This window comes from Sardina pilchardus, chromosome 3 (genome assembly GCF_963854185.1).
Source record: "Sardina pilchardus chromosome 3, fSarPil1.1, whole genome shotgun sequence".
NCBI lineage: Eukaryota > Metazoa > Chordata > Actinopteri > Clupeiformes > Clupeidae > Sardina > Sardina pilchardus.
The window spans coordinates 23,520,981-23,538,971 of NC_084996.1; the positions used below are offsets into that span (position 1 = coordinate 23,520,981).

Here is a 17,991-nt window from a genome sequence, read left to right on the forward strand (position 1 = left end):
GGAAATAATGTCTCGGCGGAGGCAACCCTGTCTCCGTATATACTGTATACAGTATATACTGTATATAGAGAGACTCCCATCCTCACACTCACTCTCTCTCACACACACACACACACACACACACATATACACATACACACACATTTTTGTTGGATGTTATGTCTTTGTTTTCTTTCTTTTACATACCACTAACGGTACAATTACTAACAACTGTGCAATACTATCACTGACCTGTGTAGAAATACTTTGGCAATACAAAGAGGTGTCATTTTAGTAGAGCTCTATTGAGTTGAATTTATTGGAATTAACTACATTTACATATACTGTATATATATATATATATAGAGAGAGAGAGAGAGACAGAGGGAGAGAGCGAGAGGAAACTGACTATCCCAGCGTACAGTACCTGCACGTATGAGGTGTGGGGCATTCTGACACTTTGTTCCTGTTCCTTGAAGAAGTTTGGAGGCTGCACAGTGATGTCCCAAATGTCTGGAACTGCTCCTCTGGAAGGCGCATCGACATCTTGCCCTAACACACACACACACACACACACATAAATCGAGACTAATTCTATACCATGCATGAAGTGTGGCTAAGGCATGGTGGAACAGCACTTTTACTGATTAATGAGGTCACGGTTTTGGAATTTTACCATGGTAGGATACGAAGCTCAGCTGAGTAGATCTGGTCTCACGGAAAGTCACAAGGCGATACTGAAAACACACGTGTGTGCTGAGGGTAAGCAGGAGCATTGAGTGTGCTTGTGTGCATGCACACATATCTGGATGAGTGTGTGTGTGTGTGTGTGTGTGTGCGTGTGTGTGTCAGGCTTGTACACAATTCCAAATTTTAGAATTGGCCTACATTCAATTCATGAATTGGAATTTGAATTGAATTGGCCCCAACCCACAGGAAGTTGAATTTGAATAGGAATGGCAGGAAGTGGAATGCAATCCACAGTCGCACAACAGGAAGAATGTGTTGAATCTTCAGTTTTGGGAAGGTTACTTTGGAAATGTAATTGGTTACTGTTTTCAGTTATATGGGGCAACCGTGGTGTACTGGTTAGGGCTTCGGGCTTGTAACCGGAGGGTTGCTGGTTCGATCCCCAACCAGTCCACCACGGCTGAAGTGCCCTTGAGCAAGGCACCTAACGCCTCACTGCTCCCTGAGCGCTGCTAGTTGGGCAGGCAGCTCACTGCTCTGGGTTAGTGTGTGATTCACCTCGCTGTGTGTGTTCACTAATTCAGTTAAAATTGGGTTAAATGCAGAGAAACGAATTTCCCTCACGGGATCAAAAAAGTATATATTCTATTCTATTCTATTCATATGTTTGTTGCGATCATATCTGACATATACTGTGAAACTTCATTGTTAAACACTAGCCTTAAATTATGTAGATTAATTTCTTTGAATTTCATTGAATTTCATTTGTAATTCCTTTAGTTCACATTTGAATTGTAATTACATCCTATTTTTGACCTCATTCAAGTTCAATTTCAAGAATTGAATTGGAATTCAATTCAAAAAGCCTGGTGTGTGTGAGTGTGCACATGTGCGTGCGTGCATGCTCATACGTGCTACGTGTGTATCTGTGTGTGTGTGAGTGTGTGTGTGTGTCGGTGTGTGTGTGTGTGTGTGTGTGTGTGTGTGTACTGTATGTGCATGCACATGTTCTAGCTTGCTTGCATGTGTGTGTGTGGGTGTGTGTAAGAGGCATCCATACCCTATATGTGTCGAAGGCCTCCATTCCAGTGATGACCCCCTCCTTGGCTGGGACTGTACTGCAGCAGCACTTGTTGTCGGCATACCTGATGAAGGCTTCTCGGGCCGTGTTCTCAGTTATAGATGGGGACGCCTTGCTGCATGCTGAAGCAGTGGCTGCACTGTAGGTGCAAGGCTCTATTGTTTTTGTACAGATTATTATGTTAAAGTAGGTTCCTCTTTGCGTCCGACGTTTTGCCTTTTTTCACCAACTTGGCATGCTCTAAAACTCTTGTAATTTGACAGCTACATGTGGAATTGGTAACACTACTCAGAGACAGAGCACAAAAATGGACCCGATTTTTTGGACATGTGTGTTTTATTAATCAGAACAACTTTTATATTTAAACTATTTAGTGAATATTAGAGGGATTTGAGGTATATGAGATTTTCAGATTTTTGCACATCATGTATGTGGAAACACTTCTCCTAGATGGTTTATGAGTATCAGTTTTGTTTTGTATGTGTAAGCTTTGTGTTGTATGTGTAGACTCTGGAGGTTGCATATAGGCTATGCAGATGTTTGTGTAGCTAATCTGTTGTAAGCACTGTTCAACGTCGAGGTTTCCTATTTGATATCGGGTAAAAGTGCACATGAAATTATGATATCGGGTAAAAGTGCACATGAAATTATATATTGATATTATTATCAACTATAATTACCGGTACACAAATAAGTAAAGCACTGAAATACAGCACTCAATCACCTTATTTGGTGATCATCACTTAGGCCTACCTGTCCTTTGTGCCTCATCATGGTTCATATTTTCCTCACGTGGTGTGGAGGCTTGTGGCTGCTCCTCATCTTAAATGGAATGAAATTATGAAAAGGACGGAGAATAACAGGGCACATAGGGTTAACATAGGGGCAGACAGTTTTTTTTATTTTTAAAGGCCACTTATTTCATGGATCCAGCATGCATCCTGATAAAGTTCCTTTGACCTTTGGAACTAAAATAGCTCCACATCACACACCCTTCATCATACCTCGATATTAACATGGTGTTTGATTTGTTCGGTTTTGTTAAGTTAACCTATTAGCTGATTTGATGCGCATGAGCATCAAACAGGCTAATAGGCTAACTGAACAATACTGAACAAAACACCATGCCAATCTCTAGGTATGGTGAAGGGTGTGTGATGATGTGGGGCAATTTTAGCTCTAAAGACCGAGGGAACTTATCAGGATGCATAGTATCCTGGATCCATGAAATAAGTGGCCTAAGTTAAAAATAGAAATCTGCCTGCCCCTATGGGAATTGAGCGCACACTGTTAACATAGAGGTGCCAACACTTATGACCCCAATATTTTAAGGAGGAACATTTACTCATTCATGATACATTATTCATTCACAAAGAAAATTGGTGAGACCCTATGCAACTTTTTCATAGTCATAAAATAGCTTAGAAATCGTTGTTTTGCTTGACTGACCAGTTTGATCGAAAACAGTAATATTTCCTCCCGCCTACAGTGTCCATATCCGCTATTGTAACCTTGCAGTTTGTGCAGGAGGCGATCGCTCCCTCCTACATCTGGAAGTCTGAGACGCGTAAGGAACAAAAATAACCATGCTTGCAATTTATTTATATAGCCTATATATGTATAAATATACACGCTAAAGCTGTAGGGGCAGCTCTGCAGAGAAATATGCAAGCCTAAAACGAACGAAAACGAAAAGCGAAACCGGAGATGAAATCGCCAATCCTGCATAGTTTCTCTTTAAAAGTTGGATATATCCTAATTTTATTACTAAGGGCATTAAGGTCAATTTTCAAAAGATGATTTTATATTCCTCTTTTTAGTCAACTTTAGCATGGGGTACCAACAATGTCAGCCATGACATATATATGGGCTGCCAACACAGCTGTTGATCAGGCAGTCAGTTCCCTGAAGCTGCGGGATATAGTTGGCAACCAGTGCAACCACCGACAAGGCCTCGGTTCTGCACAATTCCAAACCTGGGGAGGTGCAAACACCAGAACCAGGCGAGGCATGGTGCAGGCGGAAGTGAGGAGTAGGGAGGAGGAGAGGCGAGTAGCCAAAGCGGTGCAGCAAGGTTCCCAGGGGGCCTGGACAAAATGGGATTTGCCCAGGCGCAAAGTCACATGGAGGGATCTGTGGCGCCTGGAGCCCTATCGCATCTCCTTCCTCTTGCGGTCTGTTTATGACACCCTCCCCTCCCCAGTACATCTGCACACATGGGGGCTAAGAGAGGATCCACTTTGTAAGCTGTGCAGCCAGAGGGGGACCATGGCCCATGTAATATCTGGGTGCAAAACATCTTTAACCCAAGGGCGGTATAGGTGGCGCCACGACAAAGTGCTCCTCTCATTGGCCGACACCATAGAGCGGGAGAGGGTCAAGAAGAGACCAGCCCACACAACCGCACAGAGAGCCATCACCTTTCTTAAGGAAGGAGCTAGGCCCGTGCAGACCACCAAAAGGAAAAGACCCAGCCTTGTTCATGCCGCAAGCTCCTGGGAGATGAGGGTGGACCTTGGGAGGAGGCTGCAGTTTCCTGAGGTGGTGCAAACAACCCTCTGACCTGACATAGTGCTGTGGTCAACCAAGGATCAGAAGATCGTCCTTGTCGAACTGACTGTGCCATGGGAGGAGGGTTGCGAGGTGGCCCATGAAAGGAAGGCTGGTAAATACCAACAGCTGGCCCAAGACTGCCGAGACAGAGGCTGGCAGGCGTGGGTCTTCCCTGTGGAGATAGGGTGCAGGGGCTTTCCAGCAAGATCTGCATGGAGTTTCCTTTCAGCCATAGGGATGGATGAGCAGAGTAAGAAGCAAGCAGCTCGCCGGATGGGGGAGGAGGCGGAACGAGCCTCATGCTGGATTTGGAGTAAGAGAGAGGAGGAATGCTGGAAGCCAGGGGTAGGTGGGCAGTGAGCTGGCCACTCACTGCGGGCCCACCAACTGGAGGGTGTTGTGGTTGAGGGCCGAAACACCCAGTGAAGGTTGGACACCACCTGATGACATCTGTCCCTGGCCTAAGGCTATAGCTACCTGCTAAGGTAGCTGAGGAAGGCACCCTTAAGTGTATTTATCAAGTACACAAAGAAGTAAAGCACTGAAATACAGCACTCAATCACCTTATTTGGTGATCATCACTTAGGCCTACCTGTCCTTCGTGCCTCATCATGGTTCATATTTTCCTCACGTGGTGTGGAGGCTTGTGGCTGCTCCTCATCTTAAATGGAATGAAATTATGAAAAATTACCATTAGTAGGCTAAAATATGAGTCTGATTAATTAATCAATTCATCTACACCAGGGACGTGCACAGGGATTTTAAGGGGCAGTTGCTTTGACATGGAAAAAAAAAAAACTCACAGGCTACAGTTTATGAAGGACTGAGAATAACAGGACCATTATTAAAATATAAATACAGTCAGAGCTAAAATTGTTGGCACCCATGCTTCAGTTTACTAAAAAGAGGAATATAATTTCATATTTTGGAAATTGATTTTAATGGCTTAGGTAATAAAATGAGGAAAAAGCCGACCTTTAAGGACACCAATTTTCTTTGTGAATGAATTATGTATCATGAATAAATTAATGTTCTTCCCAAAATACTGGGGTCATAAGTATTGTCAACCCTTTCAGCCATGACATACTGTATGCACAAATAAGTAAAGCACTGAAATACAGCACTCAATCACCTTATTTGGTGATCATCACTTAGGCCTACCTGTCCTTTGTGCCTCATCATGGTTCATATTTTCCTCACGTGGTGTGGAGGCTTGTGGCTGCTCCTCATCTTAAATGGAATGAAATTATGAAAAATTGCCATTAGGCTAAAATATGAGTCGGATTAATTAATCAATTAGAGGGGCAGTTGCTTTGACATGAAAAAAGGACCCCCTCCCCCCCAAGAAACTCTCATAGGCTATATGAAGGGCTGAGATGAACAGGGCCGTTATTGAAATAATATAAATATATATATATATATATATATATATATATGGTTATGGTTATGGTTATGGTTATTTAGCAGACGCCTTTGTCCAAAGCGACATACAAATAAATAACAATACAAATTAAATAACAGTGAACAATTACAAAATAGGGAGAATAGCAATATTATCAATAAAACAATCATTTAAGCACTAATCTAATGAGAAATAAAACAATGAAATGAGAATAGCAATCAAATAAGTCACTCAGTTAATTATATAATAACAATAACTATAGCATGGTATGGCTAAATTTAAGGACAATAGCAGAATAAATGTCAAATTCTAACAATGGACAAATTATAACAAAACAATACTATTATACAAACCATTACACATAACAAACGCTCAAAAGACTAAGTGCATATTAAACAAATATGCCTTAAGACCCCTCTTAAAAGATCCAAAACTGTTGCTGGAACGGAAAGCACTGGGCAACTCATTCCACCAACACGGAACCACTGAAGAATATAATGTATACATAAGTCCCTTTCCCACATGAGCGAGACATCCGGATGTCAAACGGATATCAAACGGGTGGCTGTATGTGGGAACGCAAAACTCGGGTATTTTCTTACCCGGAACTCACCCTACTAGCCCCCTAGTACTACTTCTAGATGTTACCCGGGTGCGCTTAGGTGGGAACGCAGCCGGCACAGTTCTGGGTAGAGATGGGGGTCGTACCGATGACGTATAGAAATGCGCCCTTGCAGCCTGCTTGCAGCGCGAGGCAGAAAGTACAAATTGCCATGGTAACGATAAACATTGCCCTACGAGTATGAACACAGACGAGAACACCGGAGTACAGAAAACAGTGACATTTTGTTGTGTACGTACAATAAAAATTTAAACTGCAATCAGGTTGTTGTGTTTGTTGCGGGACAGGCAGTATTATCCTTGCAAACGTGAATAGCTTGAAGTGTTGTCGATTAGCTTGCAACAAGCTGTTTATTACAGTGGTTAGCAATTAACAGCTAATAGTTAACGTCGCTGTTATTTAGCATTGTTGCTTTTTGTAGGAGTTGGGAAGGAGCCTCAGACCTCTGTGTGCTGTTTATATTTTCCAGATGTGTCATTATTTTCTATTAATTTGTTATGTTGGATGTTTATACCAGAGAGGGTTGAAGTAGAGCTTTGTTTATAGCCTACTGTGGTCGTAGGTTAGCTATTTTTTTCCTCTATGCTAGCTCCCGCTGACTAGCGAGCTAACTACTTCTGTTGTTTCATGATGTTTTGGATCTGATGTAAGTTCGCATCATCCAAGCAACACAGCACAACAACGCATCTATTTAGCGTCATCCCCCCCCCCCCCCCCCCCCCCCCCCCCCCCTGCAAGTGCTGACATTGCCCCACCCCTCGCGGCTCCTACTCGGGTCTAGTGTGAACACAATTACCCGTATCTCACTCGGACATAAAACTCATGTGGGAAACGTCCGTGTCGTGCCTTTACCGGGTAAATATGTCCGGGTAACTTCTAGAAGTTATGTGGGAAAGGGACTATACTGTGTACACAAATAAGTAAAGCAATGAAATGCAGCGCTTAAAGGGACACTTCCCCGATTAGCATTAAGCTTTGTATCTTTAGAAAACCCGTCATGTTTTTGAATGGTCGTGCATCATTCCCTCAGTTTGCCTTGAGACGGGAGAAATACAGATTTCAACGTTGGACTTCCTGCTTTCAATGATGTAAAATTCGTCATTTTACATCATTGAAAGCAGGAAGTCCTATTCATCACTTAGGCCTACCTGTCCTTTGTGCCTCATCATGGTTCATATTTTCCTCACGTGGTGTGGAGGCCTGTGGCTGCTCCTCATCTTAAAAGGAATGAAATTATAAAAAAATTGCCATTAGTAGGCTAAAATATGAGTCTGATTAATTAATCAATTAGAGGGGCAGTTGCTTTGACATGAAAGAAGGACCACCTCCCCCCAAAAAAACTCTCACAGGCTATATGAAGGACTGAGATGAACAGGGCCGTTATTGAAATAATATAAATATATATAATATATACATACTGTACATACACAAAGAAGTGAAGCACTGAAATACAGCACTCAATCACCTTACAGTATTTGGTGATCATCACTTAGGCCTACCTGTCCTTCGTGCCTCATCATGGTTCATATTTTCCTCACGTGGTGTGGAGGCTTGTGGCTGCTCCTCATCTTAAATGAATGAAATTATGAAAAATTGCCATTAGTAGGCAAAAATATGAGTCTGATTAATGAATCAATTCACCTACACCAGGGCCTGCACAGGGATGTTGACGGGCAGTTGTTTTAACATGAAAAAATGACCCCCTTCCCCCCCAAAAAAACTCTAACAGGCTATATGAAGGACTGAGATTAACAGGGCCGTTATTGAAATAATATAAATATATATAATATATACATACTGTACAAACACAAATAAGTAAAGCACTGAAATACAGCACTCAATCACCTTATTTGGTGATCATCACTTAGGCCTACCTGTCCTTCGTGCCTCATCATGGTTCATATTTTCCTCACGTGGTGTGGAGGCTTGTGGCTGCTCCTCATCTTAAATGGAATGAAATTATGAAAAGTGGCATTGAGTCATTCCATGTGAAATCAGAAAATCCAGGAAAATGGTTGCAACACCGACTCCGATTTTCTGTATTCGTTTTCTTTGTCTACACAATGTTTAGGTTCCATAACTAAAACCTGTAAAATATTTTTGTTGAATTCTATTGTTTTCAGTCTATTTTTGCCCTTGATTTTTTACACTCTCTAATCTTGAAGGCCATGTTAAGGTGGTCATATGTTAAAAAGTATTACAGGCATGTCTTCAGTAAGATCAATGATAAAAAGTTTGTCCCTGGTTTCTGAAAAAAAATACAAAAACGTGATATTGAGGGTCTCAAAACACTTTTAATGGGACACGCCTGCCATCAGTGAGTGTTTTCTCTAGAAAAATAATCCCTTTTTAATGTTGTACGAAAATGTGAAGTTTCCTAAGGCAATGGCCAATACAAGGATAAGGATAAAACAAGGCGTGTTTGTATTTTTGTGTCATTTTCATGCAGCTGAAATGCTATGTGGGGTAGGTAGTAGGACCATGAAAATATATGTTGAAATAACAAAGTATATGAGCATTTAGTGTGTAAAGTACCAATATTGTATCGAGTCACATTCACAGAATAAATGCATGTACTTACAGGTGTTTTGAAAACACCAAAATAAACATTTACATTAAAAAAAAAATATATATATATATATATATATATACTGTATATATATATTTAGCGTCCCCTCAGGTGAAACACAACATTTTCAAGGCATGAACTCTGATAGGCTACTTTGCTATTTAAACGTAGATTTTTATGGTCCTACTACTTACCCCACATTGTATTTTTGTGTCATTTTCATGCAGCGGAAATGCTAACACGCCTTATTCTATCCTTATTATAGTCATGGCCATTTGTTGTGGAGACTTCAAATTGTGGGAAAACAACAATTTTGAAGAGAAAATAGTCTATTTCAATTTTCAATTTAATTTCACTTATAGAGCGCTAAAACCTTACACATGTCTCATCGTGCTTTACAGAGTGTTAAACATTCACAGATTCAGAGATTCAGAGAGGACCCATGAGTAACAGGAGCGAGGAAAAACTCCCTAAAATTGGAGATACATATAGGAAGAAACGCTGGACAGATCCACGACTCAAGGGCCCAACCCATCTGCCTAGGGTCAGTTACAGTACAGTAAGGTCATTTTTAGTCTCAGAAAGTAGTCCAGTGTAGAGAATAAATTGTCCATAGGGATTAGTCATTTTCTTAGGGAAAGTAATGGGTTGCTGGGATGCGTGGGCCAGGTATCCAGGCAAGGGGACCACAGCAGGAAATGGTAGGGCAGTCAGAGGGATGAGATTTCAGGTGTGATGAGGGCCAGGCATAAGGATGGCTGGTGACTGGTAAAGGTTTACCTCAGGTGCAGGGGGAAAGAAAAGAGATATAGAGCGGGTTAGTACTAGTCATGATGGTTAGTATTACCAAGCATATCAACGGTGATATGTAATGTTACACTATAGAGAGACTAAGGCAGAGAGGGGTACTCTGTTGTACCCTTCAAATGAGGAAAAGTCATGAAACTTGAAGCAAAACAAAAAAAGTTAACCATATATTTGATGATGTTAAACACTGCTTGGGGTCAAATTGACCCCAAGGACAACATGGGGGTTAAAATAAAAATAAAAATCCTCTATGGGAATTTAACATGGGCGTTCCAATACTTTTGACCCCTGTATTTTAGGAAAACATTTATTTACCGTATTTACAATACATTATTCATTCACAAAGAAAATTAGTGGAGACTGTGTTGCACAACCATAGAGAAAAACAAAAGATGGATGAGGCTAACAAAGCGCGCTCATTTGAATCGGCTTTGGAAGAGTTAGACTTGGGCTTTTCTTTGAAGGTTGAGCAGAAAGAAGCACTCAAGTCATTCGTTTTAAAGAAAGATGTATTTGCCGTTTTGCCGACTGGCTACGATTGGTCACAAATGCTGGCCTATTACGTGCAGAGGCAGTTTGAAAGACAACTGTTCATCCCACCCACAGGCTTCAGCTCTGTGAATGGTCCGACCCGAGACTATACATTTCTGTATAGTTTGGCTTGCCAGGATGGAGTATGTGTATTTGGTGAAACTGATTGGTTGTTGATGATCTTATCTCTAACTGTTTTGATTTTGTCATTAATAAAGGTCATAAATTCATTACTGTTTAAGCTTAAAGGAATAGATTGGGTTACTTCATTATGGCACTTCGGCGGGATATTGTGTTAGTGTTAGTGCAGACTTTATTAGTGTGTTAGTACAGACTTTATTTGTTAACACATGCGCATTATGAGTTGATCATCCACCCTAGAAAATGTGGGGAGGCTAGGTAACATTTTTTGTCAAGATATTAATGCCCAAACATGGCATGTGTTTTTCAAGCTGTAAAAATGAAAGAATTTCAAGGTCTGAAAAAGATATGAAGACAGATAATTTGCTCAGATATGTTTCACAGGCCTTGGTTTTAGGACCCATTGATGACAAAGTTTGAATGAAATCTGAGCTGGTGCAACAACAACCTTATCTGATTTGACACGGAATGACTCCATTGTACAACGTGTGGTATGTTATTCTGTGCCAAATGCTAACATTATCAGTTAGTCAAGGTACGACCCGAATAACATGGCCAGAGAGTAATGTCACTGTGAACAAATGACAATTTCCTGGTGTTGTGGATGCAATGTATGTCATATCTTCTCTGCACCAGGAACTGTTTAAGAATAACATCTGTGTAACTAGATGTACCGCACAATGGCCCTCTTTTATGAAACGTGCGTACGACCTAAATCAGGCGTACGACAGGCGTACGCTTATTTCCACGCAAAGAATGGCATTCTATACATTTTTAACAAGGGTGGCCCTAGTGGGGCACTGATTCATTCAAGGGTGGCATAGATAAACAGAAACAGGCTCAAGTTGTTAAATTAGCACCCATGCATGAGTAAAACATGCACCAAACACCATACTCATAAACTGAAGGACAAAGAAGGTCAAAGACCATTCTCTCACATCAAATTGAAACACTTACTGATTAAAACACTTACTACACAATACTAATTACAGGTAATTTGCAAAAAGATCATACCACACTGAAAGCTAACATTTTGTCACTAGCAATAACTTACATCTGTTCTCTGTCAAATACAGTTGCATTTTCAGCTCTGAACATAAAAAACTTTGAGCAAAAGTGGAACATGTGAAATTTGCCAGTGGTTCTTAACTGGTGTGGTTTTGGAACCCACAATTTCACACGTTCATAAAGTTGCAACCAATATATTTTTCTTTTTCTTGATTTTGGGGTGGCACCTGGGGTGGCCAATCGAATCTCAAGGGTGGCCTGTGCCACCCAGAGCCACCCCTCTGGCTCCGCCCCTGCTTTATCAATTTGAACGTGATCGTGGCTACGCTCGAATCTCACGTCTACTCTCAAGTCGTGTGCGCAAGTTTTTCAGGCGGCATAGCACCGTGCAGCAGTAAATCGGCGTTAAATACATGGAATATCTCGTGTGTAGTGTATTTGCTGTAATGTAGCCTATTATGTTGACACATTTGATAGCTTAAATAGCAATATAGGATATGATTACGTTCTCTTTGGTAAATGCAACATTCATGAATTATTTATTTGTTAATTACTTCAATAGGCAAATGGCGGTGTCGTATGGTTTTGTAACGAATATATTTATAGAATGATGCGTTTTCTCTGCGAAAATAAAGTCTGTTGCGCTTAAATCGCTCTAGTTTCCCGCCTTCCTCGATGACACTTCTAGCTGTCAAAATTTACATGGTTCAGCTGGACGTCACTGTGGCTCAAGATCACAAATTATCTCTTTTGGACGTATAATGCACCTTCTAAATTCGTAAATTTTAGGGACGAGGCCATTAAAACAAGCATATACAGTGCCCTCCAAAAGTATTGGAACACATGCTTAAGATCAATTTCCAAAAGATGATTTTATATTTAACTTTAAGCATGTGTTCCAATACTTTTGGAAGGCACTGTATAGGGGTGTGATATTTAAATTACGCTTGTTTCCAGCCGCCACATTTATCAACATATGTTTATTCTTACACTGGAATTGGAGTGATACGAAGTTTGATGAATCACACGTGAGCCCCATCGTAAGACGATTTCTGCACTCAGATCTACGCTGGTTTCTACGCTCAGTTGATAGATAAGGGCCAGTATGACCGTTGCTCGGTTCTGCATTCTCTTCACAAAAATAAATGACACTTGTCAACTTTCCTGTATCTCCCTTTTGTGCAATTCATATATGTCCTATTCTTGCAGACCATGTGTATAATGAGTGTGTGTGTGTATGTGGATGTGTGTGTGGCCCCCGAGGACCAAACGGAAATGTGCCCCGGTGTTACAGTTTCCTGGGAATCATTGACCAAAAATTCAAGAAGTAGATGAAGGGAGAAAAAAAAACCTGACAATCACTATATGACCGCTAATCTAATTATTACCTACAGTTACCAGTCTGTCATTACCCTAATCTCAGGGATAAGCTTTCAAACTGCTGGAACATTGTGCTATTAAAATTTGAATGTTTTAAGACATGGTTCTTCTACAGTCTACAGTTGAAAACACAGACATTGTTCAAAAGCATGTATGACAGACATCTAACAATACCACAGACATACATGTACAGCCAGTACAGAGCTGATCAATCTTACACATTGCCATGTTGAGAGTCAATGACAGTGGAGTCGTCATGGTAATTTTCTGCTTGCACCTGTTAACACAGATATAATCTTGTTTCGCATTTGATTTGCTAACTAATAGGGAAACCAGCATCACTTTTATGCAATCTAACATGTCTCTCGATTAGTGATTCCGATTGAATACTGACCGCCTGATTGCCATCAAATAGGTAGAGCCCGATATTTGGAAAAGGACTCAATAACAATGGCTAGGCTACTGAAAAATTTCAAGGAAGTCAGTCAAAAGCAGTATATCAATTAAATCAAACTCCATGGGTTGAATGTTTTCTTCGATTCACTAAAGGAACAAATCTAGTAACATGGGTATGAAAGGCAAGCAAAAGCAGAATTTTATGATTTGAGACCTTACCAAAGTCCCTTGTGAGCTGTTTGTCTCCAGAATTACGATGCTTTGTCTGGGCCCTCTGACAGCTATACCACACATTTAAGTGTAAAAAAAGTAGATAAGAATAAATGACTGGTCTCTTGGAAACCAGACTCCTCTCAGATAAAGCATGCCATCATGCCACTTTGTGATGCAGAATTGTCTGAGCACATAACCCTACTCTCATCTCTCGGTTTTATCTGCAAGTGCAAGTTTTCCTGTTACACTGGTTTCACCGGTATAACACAGGCGATTTTACATTTCCCCTAAAATTTTCAGAAAAGCATTCTCAGAAACTGTTTTCAACATTCTCTGAAATGTGACTTCTGCGTCTCCTGTTTACCAGAGGGGTTTTCCATCAACCTCGCTAAACCTGTCCTCCTCCACGTGTAGCTGACGCGGGTGACGGGGATCAGCTCAATGGTCTGGCCCTGAAACAGCAGCCACACAACAGAAACGTATCAGGCAACGAGAACAACATTCACAATTACCACTGACAGACTGACAGACAGACAGACAGACAGACACACACACACACATATGCCTGCATATGCTACCTGCTGCCGTATGCGTGAGTCATTGGAGATGAAGCCATTTTGGTGTCCTATCACAAGCCTTTTTGATGCTTCAACCACAGCAGAATCAGCAAAGTCTGTCACATAACTTACCTAAACAAACACACACACACACAGATTAGAGAGCTCTGGAAGGACTTAACATTCTATGACCAATCATGTAAAACACATATCAGTATGCTTATGTATTCCCAAAAGACACACACACACACACACACACACACACACACACACACACAGATACAGTACACTAGTCCAGTTGGGTAGTGCACATATCACATGATAATATTAACAACGTGAAAAAAGCAACACATTTTACATGAAGCTTCTTTAGGACCTCCTAAATGATTTCAGCCTAGGAGCCCAGCTGTTGATTTTAAAAAAATTGAAATGTAGTGTCAAATCACTGAAAGGAATATTTCGGTATTTTACACTTTAAGCCCTTTTTCTGTATTGCCTAGCATGAAAACGAGTGTTTGACACTGAAATCTCGACGATTGAGCCTGTTTGTGGATTTTGGCAGCTTTAGAATGGAGCTCCGTATGGCTTTAACATGGCTCGCTTTGTGCATGCTCTATTCTGTCCTTAAAACACCCCTAAACGTTTGTTTTTAAAAATGTGCAGCTCACCGAGTGGTTACTGGTCTTCAACGATCTTCTATAGCAAGTTTAGTAGCAAAATACAGCTTCTGTCATCTTTTATCATGATTTTCGAAATCCCGGATGTACTTTTTCGGATACCTTACAACCGTGTGTGTCTAATATAACACAACAGAATTTGAATTTCACTGCGAAACTTGCTATAGAAGATCGTTAATTTTACACAGGAAATGAATGCTGGTCATTTGTGACCCATGTGTTCAAATGCAATATAGGCACATAAAAGTGTTAGAATTCAAGGAGAAACCATAAATTAATTAAAATAATGATTGATGTTTGGAAGAAACTAAATAAGTGATGGAAACCTGGAATATTAAATGACAAATTAAATATATATTTTTTTAAAAACTAAGAAACCCTAAGAATATTTCATTGATAATGATATACTCTAACATGATATGTTACAACGTTTTTTCCTAGGCCAAAATTACTTAATAGACCCCAAGGACACCATGCAAAATTTGATGATTTATCCCCTCGGCAACAGTGTGTTCACTATGCCACTGAACTACACACACTCTTTATGACTTTTACCTGCCGATGTGAATTCTTGTAAATCATCTTCCCTGACACATTCTGGAGTTTCTCCTCAGTGATGCCACAGGCCCGCTCTGCCACAAACACACTATCTGTGTGATTAGTCCTGCAACACACACAGCAGACCACCATCACTGACCACTTCAACGCACTGGCCTGTCTGTGCTGCTGAGGAGTCATTACAGTAACTGACCACTTCAAAGCACTGGCCTGTCTGTGATGCTGAAGAGTCATTCACTGGAGATGACGGCATATGCGATGACCTCACCATTTGACATTGAGCTCGGTGAACTCCACAACCTTCCCTCTACCATTGCAGCAGGTGCATCTACAGAAGCCGAGACCACAGCAGGCCGCGCAGCTGTAGACACACACACACATGGAGAGACAAACTTGAAACCTCTGACCCAAACCTCATTTGTCTTAAGGAACTAGGAACTATAGTGTACATGTAGTTTCTTATAATATTCAAAATGACAGAGCAATAGCAAGAGAATCTGGAGAAATAACTGTGCTGATGCCATTTCAAAAGAGCCGATGCTTTGTGATGACCATTAACATACAGATATGTTATCATGATGATAACCATGTTAGCAGTGTCAGTGTACAGTAGGTGACTATCCTTTAGCACAAGATTTAGTCGCCAAGAGGCTGAATAGCAGAGACTAACTTGCTTGATCCCCTGTTCAGTAATACGTTTCTTATCCAGAGAATACGGTTCTCTCCTGTGCGATGCCAGGTCGCATGCCCATTACGTCATTTTAGCATTGTTTTTAAAGAGAGTTACGAGGTTATGATGCCATGCCAGTCACACAAAGTTGCAAACACTTCAGATGTAACATTATTTGATGTCAAAGTGATGCCAAAATGAATGGGGGTCAATGCAATACCAGATAGCAATTTCCTTTGGGCCGGATCCGCATGAAAGCCTTTAGATCCGTATGTAGCGGACCTACGGTATCTGACTGTGGGCCAGATGTGGCCCACACACAATAAGCGGACCCGTATTGCAGATCCGTACAACACAGAATAAGCGAACCCGTGTCACACACAATAAACGGAACCATATTGCAGATCCGTACCACACACAAGAAGTGGACCCGTACCACACACAAGAGGCGGACCCGTATTGCAGATCCGTACAACACAGAATAAGAGGACCCGTGCCACACACACACAATAAAAGGACCCGTATTGCAGATCCGTACCACACACAAGAAGCAGACCCGTACCACACACAAGAGGCAGACCCGTATTCATGGGTTTCATCAGGTCCCTTAGCACAGGTGTATCAATCACCATGCAGTCTGCATTGATAATCAAGGTGCTTCATTTTATACACCTGTGGAAAGGGACCTGATGAAACCCATGAATTGCAGATCCGTATACCACACAACAGAGTGGCGACACTCCCATAGACCTCCGTAGGAAAAAATGGCAGTGCTTTTTCCAGGCTATTTCCTCGTTATGGGACTTTTGGAACTATTTACAGCCAATCTCTTGGTCAGTAGTTAATGAGTTAAATTATTACACCTTCCAGCATCTAGAAGTAGCTACATCCCACCCTCCTGGAATTCAGCCATTCAGCGCAGGTTTTTTGGAACTTTTGATCGCTAGATCCTAGATCCAGACTTCGGTTATCTTTGGGTGGTGTTCCCGTTTATTGATAGAAAAATAGCCTATTACATAAAATCGTCCTTTACGGTGCTGATTAATAAAGTGCTGTTTGTGCTGATAAATAAAATGTTGTGGCGTGCTGTCGGTGGCTGCTCACGGCTACGGTAAGAACCGTGTGTTCCCCACCATCCACACCTTTCCCTAATTAATTATCACACCTGTAAATATACCCAATTCCCAGTGACGTGCCACACCCAGTGCAATACTCCCCCAAGTGGCTAAAATAAAATAATACATAAATTAACCTAACTAAGGTGAACATAAATGGCTCCTACACCCCGGCCCCATAATTGTGAATATTTACTTTAACCACAATTACCAAAATTACCCAACTTAAACTAAAGGAGCCATTTGTGCAGAGCTAATCTAAGTGAATCTTCTTTGAGGCTAGGACATCTGTGGTCAGGTCATCTAGCCGGGACATCTGTGGTCAGGTCATCTAGCCTAGGACATCTGTGGTCAGGTCATCTAGCCGGGACATCTATGACACTTCAGCTTCCATTAAAAGGCAGATCTTCGTTACTGGCCGGTCCAGCTGACCCGTTTTTGTCTTCAGTCGAACGGAGCGGACAAAACCTCTCTTATCGGGGTACGTCTGCGTAATCCTTCCCATCAGCCAGGACCCTCGTGGAGTGACAGGATCCATTACAACCACAATGTCTCCCATGGAAAAGCTTCTTTTTGGTCTCACCCACTTCTGTCTCTCCTGAAGTAGCGGTAAGTATTCCCTCACCCAGCGCTTCCAAAAGAGGTCAGACAGGAACTGCACCTGCCTCCATCTCCGCTTCATGTACAGGTCATCCTTACAAAAAAGCCCAGGAGCGAGGTGTGGTTTTGATTTTAGAAGCAGGATGTGATTGGGTGTAAGTGCTTCGAGGTCATTCGCATCATCAGAGGCCTTTGTTATGGGACGACTATTGAGGATGGCTTCTACTTCACAGAGAATGGTATGAAACCCTTCATCATCTAGTACTTGGAGTCTAAGTGTGGAGGAAAGGACTCTTTTCACAAGACGAATAAGCCGCTCCCAAACCCCCCCATGGTGAGATGCAGCTGGAGGGTTGAAAGACCATGCAAGGCCACTCTGCAGTAAGGCATGCTGAATCTTCTGATGGTCTAATTTAGTAACAGCTTCCCTTAACTCCCTCTC

The 17,991-nt window shown here is 41.5% G+C and overlaps 1 protein-coding gene across 16 annotated transcripts in view; it reads right to left on the minus strand.

Moving 5' to 3' along the window:
* LOC134077097 (protein SSUH2 homolog) overlaps positions 1–13,786 on the minus strand; it is a 28,843-nt gene extending 15,057 nt beyond the window's left edge. Inside the window, exons 1-12 of one of the 16 annotated variants that reach the window (XM_062532494.1) lie at positions 13,737–13,786; positions 13,379–13,440; positions 12,982–13,040; positions 8,202–8,270; positions 7,827–7,895; positions 7,476–7,544; positions 5,465–5,533; positions 4,896–4,964; positions 2,504–2,572; positions 1,730–1,905; positions 656–716; positions 407–531 (exon numbers count right to left, since the gene is read on the minus strand). In XM_062532494.1, the coding sequence (XP_062388478.1) occupies positions 407–531; positions 656–716; positions 1,730–1,905; positions 2,504–2,572; positions 4,896–4,964; positions 5,465–5,533; positions 7,476–7,544; positions 7,827–7,895; positions 8,202–8,270; positions 12,982–13,021 (816 nt within the window). In that variant the 5' untranslated portion in view covers positions 13,022–13,040; positions 13,379–13,440; positions 13,737–13,786. Of the gene's footprint in view, positions 1–406; positions 532–655; positions 717–1,729; positions 1,906–2,503; positions 2,573–4,895; positions 4,965–5,464; positions 5,534–7,475; positions 7,545–7,826; positions 7,896–8,201; positions 8,271–12,981; positions 13,041–13,378; positions 13,540–13,736 lie in introns of those variants that run through there. The other 15 variants (XM_062532501.1, XM_062532500.1, XM_062532499.1 and 12 more) reach the window with 15 other exon arrangements.
* Between the last annotated feature and the right edge of the window lie 4,205 nt (positions 13,787–17,991).